At 38.9% G+C, this 8,431-nt stretch overlaps 1 protein-coding gene across 1 annotated transcript; it reads left to right on the top strand.

Moving 5' to 3' along the window:
- Positions 1–536: 536 nt before the first annotated feature.
- On the top strand, positions 537–8,035 carry ift57 (intraflagellar transport 57 homolog (Chlamydomonas)). The gene is made up of 11 exons (XM_069720481.1): positions 537–1,076; positions 2,790–2,964; positions 3,333–3,451; positions 3,605–3,695; positions 3,857–3,925; positions 4,151–4,273; positions 4,803–4,874; positions 5,544–5,675; positions 5,935–5,997; positions 7,358–7,424; positions 7,566–8,035. Exons 1-11 carry the CDS (start codon positions 922–924, stop codon positions 7,745–7,747), a joined length of 1,248 nt encoding a protein of 415 aa, XP_069576582.1. The 5' UTR covers positions 537–921; the 3' UTR covers positions 7,748–8,035.
- Positions 8,036–8,431: the final 396 nt, after the last annotated feature.

The following is an 8,431-nucleotide window of genomic DNA, read 5'->3' as shown; positions in this document are numbered from 1 at the left end:
TTAGTGCCATAGTGACTGTTGTGTGTTGCTCCTAATTTATGCTGCACCACTGTTAAACACTCAGTCTTAAAGATATAATTTTCTTTCTTTTTTTTTTAAATGTGAAAGAAAAATCTGGCAATGGATGACTTGAACAAAAGTTTCTAATTTAAGATAACTTCAGAATTTATTTTTTATTTTATGGTGATTATTTTGTTAGCTGAAGAAATAGCTTTTACTGTAAATGGGGGTTGATTCACAGTACTTGGCAGATTGGTAAAGAAGCCTTATAGATTATACTTCTTTTTTTTTTTTTAATCTTGGGCACACGAGAAATAGTTCTTGTGCAAACCGGATATTTTACTCTAAATTTATATACTTATAAGATAAAAAAATAAAATAATTAAAAAAAAAAAAAAATCGTGTGCGTATATATATACAACATTTGCCCTCTGCGTAGCACAATTTGTTCTGAGGATGGCGCACCGTGACTAAGCTTTTAATTTGAACAGTTTATCCCGGAAGTCAGGGCTTTTATTCTGAAAATGTCCCACCGGAAACGCTTTGACGCTTTGGTTGAAAGTTACTAAAGCGTCGTCGAAGCTGGTCACTTTAGAGGATTTTTGAGTGCCGCAGTACCCTCAGTCATGGCTCCGGTCTGCAGATAAAGTCCTGCAACGCTGATGAAGAAACCAAAAAAGTGACTTTAATAAACAACACGGTCTAAAATCAACGTCTGAAACGTGATGTCGCTAGCAGCTAATGCTAGCTCTCCGTTGCCTGACGACGGACAGGAAGCCAAACAAAACAGGGCTCGCGGCTAAAAAAAAAAAAAAAGGATTTCCTCTTTTCACGTTTTTTTTTTATTTTTTTATTTTTTAAAAAAAAACCATTTCGTTCTTTTTGACCCGGTAAAAAAAAATAAAAAAAATTCTCCGCACCATGGCGGACGACGGCCGACGGGCGGAGGAGGACGACCGCGGGCCCGGAGCGGCTCACCAGGTGTTCGTCGTGATGGAGTTTCTGCTGGAGAAGCTGAAGGTTCTGAACTACGAGGAGGAAGTTCTGGTCAAACACAACATGAAGAACCTGTCCAGGTGAGAAACACGAGGCCCGCCGGCACAAACAAACAAACAAACAAACAAACAAAGGTTCGGAAGTTTCAGCTGAATTTTTTTTTTTTTTGTCGCATCAAACATTTTAAACAACGATTCGTGATCCAGGTAGAAAACCAGTTAACTCTGAAACCAGTTCTCATCCAGACATTGATGGGTGGAAAAGTGCAGTGTTAACTATTCATAATGCAACTTGGTGGATTATATTATTATATTTAGCGTTCACAGCCAGAAAAATACAGAAAAACAACAACAACAATATATTCCAATGTCTCCCTGATTGTATGTTTATGTACAGATTTGTATTGCTCCTCTTGTGGAAAAGTTTCCCCTTGTGAGATCAATAAAGTCTATCTATCTATCTAACTAACTATCTATCTAACTAACTAACTATCTATCTATCTATCTATCTATAACTAACTAACTAACTAACTAACTAACTATCTATCTATCTATCTATAGATAAATCTATCTATCTAACTAACTATCTATATATCTATCTATCTATCTATAGATAAATCTATCTATCTAACTATCTATCTATCTATCTAACTATCTATATATCCATCTATCTAACTATCTATATATCCATCTATCTAACTATCTATATATCCATCTATCTAACTATCTATATATCCATCTATCTAACTATCTATATATCCATCTATCTAACTATCTATATATCCATCTATCTAACTATCTATCCATCTATCTAACTATCTATATATCCATCTATCTAACTATCTATATATCTATCTATCTAACTATCTATATATCTATCTATCTAACTATCTATATATCTATCTATCTATCTATAGATAAATCTATCTATCTAACTATCTATCTATCTATCTAACTATCTATATATCCATCTATCTAACTATCTATATATCCATCTATCTAACTATCTATATATCCATCTATCTAACTATCTATATATCCATCTATCTAACTATATATCTATATATCTATATATATCTATCTATCTAACTATCTATATATCCATCTATCTAACTATCTATATATCCATCTATCTAACTATCTATATATCAGCATTAACTGCCCACTAAAGTGTCTCAAAAGCACAATGTTATTAATAGTTGTGGTAATAATCTTAATTTCCTCCTTTTTTTTTTTTTTCCTCCCCAATTTTGTGCAAGCGACGGCCGATCCGACCTCTCGTGATAATGACTTGCAGGAAAGACTCCCTCATGAACCGAGAATTTCTTATTCTTGTTTCTTATGAAAGTTTGATGTAATTTCCCGCCAGGATAGCGTAGCTGTACTTTTCTCCAAATTTTAATTAAACTTTGCCGGGCAGCTCCCCCAACAAAAAACTTTTTAAAGTAGCTCCAGTTTCCTCGGCAATGATTACCTGAAAATTCTCTGGTCGCAGTCAGGTTGATTTTTTTTATTAATTATCTCTCCATATAAAGTACTTTAGTCTACGGGGGGGGGGTGGGGGATGCAACTGCAGACCTTCACTGTTATGGAATAAACAATAAAGAAAAAAAAACAGGTCAAGAATGCAGTAAAACACTAATAAGGCTTCATGTTTATTAAATAATATGCAGAACGTCTTGTTTTTTCTTCTTCTGACCAACAAACTCGATCAAACTCATTTTTTTTTTTCTTCTTTTTTTTTTTTTAATATAAATTAATAGTTCCGTCTGTTCTCTCGTTTCCTCCGTCCAGACATTATTTCGTCTCCAGTCCGTTCCTGGCGTCCAACCCGGGCGAGCAGTTCTACATGTTCACCGTCATCGCGGCGTGGCTGGTCAACGTAGCGGGGAGGCCGTTCACCGAGCCTCAGGAGTACGACGAGCCCAACGCCACCGTGTCCAACATCCTGGCCGAGCTCAGGGCTTTTGTAAGTCACAAAACTTTTCAACAGTGTTTTAACTCGGGTGTTGTCTCCAAAGTCGTCTCTTTTTGTCTGTAAATGCGGTAAAATCTCAAATGTCAAACCAACTCGCGCAGACTTTTATTGTGAAAGGTCATTTGCTTCTGGCACGTGAGGAGATTTAAATGTGGTAAAATAACATTAAAAAAAAAAAATCAAGCCACTCTTATAAAGAGCTCGATCATATCCGATAGGAATCTCAGCCTCAAACCTTCTTTCTTAGAAGAAAAGTCCATGAAATATGTCAATGATTTTTTTTTTGGAGAAAATTCACATAAGAAGCCAAATTGATCAAATATTGTTTCAAATGAAATCTTCCTCTCCGTGTCTTTCAGGGCGTGAAGGTGGACTTCCCGCCTTCAAAGCTGAAGTCCGGCTCCGGCGAGCACGTGTGCTTCGTGTTGGACCGACTGGCCGAGGAGGCTCTGAGGAGGAGAGGCTTCACCTTCAGAAGGTTTATTACTTCCCAACATTTCTCCTTCTCTCTGTTTTAGCTCGCTAGAAAACAAACACAAATCTTTTTTTATTCCTTTTTTTTTTAAGGTCTGAAGAGTTTTGATTTTGGATGTGATTTTTTTTTTTTTTTTTTTTTTTTTTTAACTTTCAGGCCAAACTACCCGTCAGAAAACACAGAAGAAGAGTCGGTGATGGAGGACGACGCCGAGCTCACGCTCACCAAAGTGGAGGAGGAGATGACGGTGGGCGTTTTTATTTTCCTAATTTATTTCGCTTCCTCTTTTCTTTTCTTTTTTTTTTTTTTTTTACCCCAAACGCTCAACGGACAGTTCGTCCTTTTAACCCCCGCGAAGCCGTTCGTATTTTACATGAATTCATTTTTATTTGTATTGTTTTAATGTAGGAGGAGCCCGACAACGAGGAGGAGAACGTGATGGACCTGGAGGCTCTGAAGTTACGAACCACTCACACAGTAAGATTTGAACATTTTGCATCTGGACGACTCGCTGTACTTCCGTTGTAACCGACGGCTTTTCGGCCTTTTTAATGTTGCTTGGTTACAATATCCGGCGTGTTAAAACGCCCCGTTCTGTCAGTTTTTATTCCGGAGCAAATTCCATCATTTGGAGGAGTTGACGACTTGTTTATTTTTTGTTGTTGTTGTTTTTTTGTTGTTGTTTTTTTTTGTGTCCGACAGGAAGTGGAACCGTCCTCCAAACCGGACAACATCCTGGAGTCGACGGTGGACGCGGCTTCGTGGGTTCTGGAGATGGAACGGGTCCTGCCGCATCTCAAAGTCACCATCCGGACCGACAACAAGGTACGAACGACACGTCGTTAGAGAGGCGTCCCCCAACGGATTCCTTTTTTTTTTTTTTTTTTATTTTTAATTTTTTTAAGTCCATCGAGTATCTGTAAAAAAAAAAAAAAAATAGAAGAAAGTTCAACACGAAACCCGATCCGATGTAAGATTTACGATGGTGTCGTAGTTTCCTGTTCGGTAAATCAAATATTGAAAGGCGAGCTGCTGTTTCGCTGCAGGGAGCTCGTTCGATTCAAGAAGTCGATTCCAATTTTAAAGTCTGAGAGGTTGAATAAAAGATTCTCCGGTGAGGATGTAAAACAGCGGGCGGGCGACTCGTGGTGGGTTTTACTACTTTAATTGGGCCCTGCTGAAGGTAACGGTGTCATGTGGTCAGCTTTTTCGTTACCAGACCGAAATTCTCTATTATTAATAATTGGTGTCTGACGACGCTCTTATTGGTGTGTGTGTGTGTGTGTGTGTGTGTGTGTGTGTGTGTGTGTGTGTGTGTGTGTGTGTGTGTGTGTGTGTGTGTGTCGTCCTGTAGGACTGGAGGATCCACGTGGACCAGATGCATCAACACAGAGACGGGATCAAGTCCTCGCTCAAAGACGCCAAGGTGCGTTCACTGACCTGGTTCATTAAGACACGCGGTCATCACAAGTCGACTGTTTGGACTTCTGGACTCAAGTCATTTTCATCTCTGTTCCTTATTTACATTGAGGTGGACGATACACACTGAACACACACACACACACACACACACACACACACACACACTGCAGCACCGCCCTCCAGGGCATCCGTCGATATTATTAAATGTGTATTTTCTGAGTGAACGCCGTCTTAAATTAAAGCTGACAACAAAAGTTTGTGTACTTTGTGTTCAGTTATTGATTTTCCTCTCCTCGTTGTCTGTAAATGCAAAATATTCTTCTTTTTTTTTCAGTGACATTTTAATTATTTTGTCTATTTAATTGATATAAATAAAAGGCAGCAGTTAAAATTCGGTTCACGATTGGAACTAAAGATGGAAAAAGAAATAAACTCGGAAGCTCAGCAGATCTCATTAGCTGCCATGTCATTCTTTTAATTTTTTTTCCCCTCTAGTTTATTTTTTGTTTTGGTTGTTAAAATCACTTTATATGTCACGTAATTTGAACGTGTAAAGTTTTACATTATTGTCTTCAGTATAGGACCGAAAGACACTCGACCCAAACCCAGAAAACGCTGGATTTCTGTAAAAGCTTAAAGGGAATTCTTTTTTTCTTTTTTTTCCCCCCCTCAGAGCTACCTGGACAAGCTGCAGGAGGACATCGGAAAGACTCTGGAGAAGGTGAGCAGCAGAGAGAAGTACATCAACAACCAGCTGGAGCATCTGATCCAGGAGTACCGCAGCGCTCAGGCCAAACTCAGCGAGGTGAACGCAACACACACACACACACACACACACACACACACACACCTGAGGGTCAAAGGTCAAATCACGCACCTGCACATCAAAGCCACGAAAATATCTCCGATCAGTTTCATGTTATTTTGACGCACGTTTGTTGAAACTCTTTTTCTTATTAAAAAGTGACATAAAACTTGTAGTTTTTAATTTAAGATACTTTGAAGGAAGTGAAAGGAGTAAAAAAAAAAAAAAAAAAATCGAATGAATTTCCTTCGTCAACCAGGCCAAGGAGCGCTACCAGCAGGCCAGCGGAGGGGTGACCGAGAGAACCAGAGCCCTGGCCGAGGTCAGTGAACGCATCACCCCAAGCAGCACTTTTAAATCAATCAATAACACTTCATTTAGCACCTTTTTTGTACAGGAGAGTGCAGTTTAAAGTGATTGGGTGTGTGTGGGGGGGGGGACTACTACTGATGAGCTGATGAATACAACAGTAACAACAGTTTGAGACCAAGACACATGAGTAAACAAGTAAAAACTTCCCGGAGTCAGTCAGCAGCGTCTCTGATTTCAGATCCACCGCTGCCACCGTGTGGAAAAAACACGTCACTGCACCTCTCCACCTCTCGAAGACTCAATTACAATGTATGGCTTCGGGTTTTAATCAGTTAGAATTCATAATTGAATCAGTTTGAAACCTAGAAATTGACTTTTTAATATGCATGAGAATTTTTTTTTAACAAATTAGCCTCTAATTCAGTTATGAACTGATGAGAAACAAAATGCAGATTCATAAATCTGCTCGGCTGCAAATTTAAATCCAAATTAAATGATTCAGGAACTTTAGAAACATTCAGGAGAGGAAGAAAAAAAAAACACGTGAAGTTAAGAGTGTGAAAGTCGTGATTTCGGCCCGTTAGTGGAATTAACTCAAAAGGACGAGTAAAACAAAAGGAGATTGAAACCGGAGCCTGAAGGCAACACGATGGCCGGAGAGCTACAGCGACGGCGCACTGAAACTTGAGAATAAAATCTTTATTTACATCTTTACCAAATTTTACAACACACCAAATACAGAAAACAAGACTGTGTTAGGGGCACGCGCTTATTGTTGGAGTATTTTGTGGCTCATATTTGTTCGTTTTCCTATTTTTAAAAAAAAAAATTTTTTTTTTTTTTTTAAAAGTTCATTTGTATTAGAAAGACAAGACATTTTCACCCCACTGTAAGTTTTGGTTGCGTTATTATTATTCTTTTTTTTTTCTTTTTTCATTTTACAACTTATCAAGACAAAACTTTAAGAATACAAAACGGAAGGAAAAACAACAAAAATCAAAAAACAACAACATGAACAAATAATAACGTTCACCACCAGCCTGACATGATTGCTCGTGTTTTCCTTTTCTTTTTTTTTAAGTTTAATTTATATTAGAAAGACGAGACATTTTCACCCCGAGAGAAGTTTTGGTCACTTTTTTTTTTTTTTTTTTATTTTTTTAATAACTCGATCAAGGCAAAATTTCAAAACTTTAAGAACACAAAAAAGAAGGACAAAAAACAACAACAAATAATAACAACATCCTCCTCGCACCCCACCAGCCTGACACGATCGCTCGTGCGTCTTTTTTTTTTTCTGTATTTGCAGAACGTACTTCTTCTCGCAGACGTTCATCCGTCTCGTGTATTTGTTTCCTTTCCCGTTTCAGAACAGCGAAGAGCTCGACAAGGTGAAGCAGGAGATGGAGGAGAAAGGCAGCAGCATGTCTGACGGAGGTGAGGCTCGTGTCTTTTTTATTTTATTTATTTCTTGCATCAGAAATCATCTCGTTGCCGGTTCTGGTTCTGACCTTTAACCCGTCCCTCCCCCATCCCCCTCCCTCCCTTCCCACCCACCCGCCCCGCCCGCCCCGGCAGCTCCGGTGGTGAAGATCAAGCAGAGCCTGACGAAGCTGAAGCAGGAGATCGTGCAGATGGACGTGAGGATCGGCGTCGTCGAGCACACGCTGCTGCAGGCCAAACTCAAAGAGAAGTCCAACATGACGCGCGACATGCACGCCACCAACATCCCCGAGGCCGTCGCCGGGCCCTTCGCTTAGTCGCCGCCGCCGCCCGCGCCGGCCCGAAACCACAACAAAAAACAAAACGGCGTCGGCCCCGTTTTTTTTTTTTTTTTCCTTTTCCTGGACCTCGAGTGTCCAAAAAACAACAACTGGATCCTTAAAAAACAACAACTCACGGAATATAATTTCAAAACGAAGAAGTGTTTTTTTTTTTTTTCTTTACACGTCAAAAAACAAAGTTATTCCACTCCGTTTTATTTATTTCATATCTTTATTTTTCATTAACACTACTTAGTTTATTTTTGTGTATTTGAAACAGAAAATAAATTTTTGATACAGATATTAATTTCTGTCTTTTAGAAGTCTTTGGGGGTTAAAGATTTGAGGCTCAATATTAAATTGCATTTGAGCGCAATGTCCACTGGATGTCTCCGGCACCGCTGGGAAAACCGATTGGTTTCAAACTTTTATTTTTGAAACTTGTGTTTTGAGCACAAATTTTGTCTTCATATTTATTCAAGTCGAGTTTAAGCAGGCAGCACAAATGAGTAACAGAAGAAAAACATAAATCGGCTATTGTCATATGGGAAATTTAGGGGAAGTCTCATTTCATCATCTACAGCTTATCAAGCTAAGTGCACTCCATAAGTTAGGGTATCCCCTTTCAAAATAAGGGCGGGATTCTGAATACAGTAAAAGGTGCATCATGATCACATGAAA

The sequence above is a fragment of the Brachyistius frenatus genome, unplaced genomic scaffold (assembly GCF_029030835.1).
Source record: "Brachyistius frenatus isolate BFR_SWC_R1_liver_20210118 unplaced genomic scaffold, ASM2903083v1 Contig_242, whole genome shotgun sequence".
In the NCBI taxonomy this organism is placed as follows: Eukaryota; Metazoa; Chordata; class Actinopteri; family Embiotocidae; genus Brachyistius; species Brachyistius frenatus.
The sequence above is the reverse complement of the archived record's forward strand: the minus strand, read 5'-3'. Positions and strand labels throughout refer to the sequence as shown.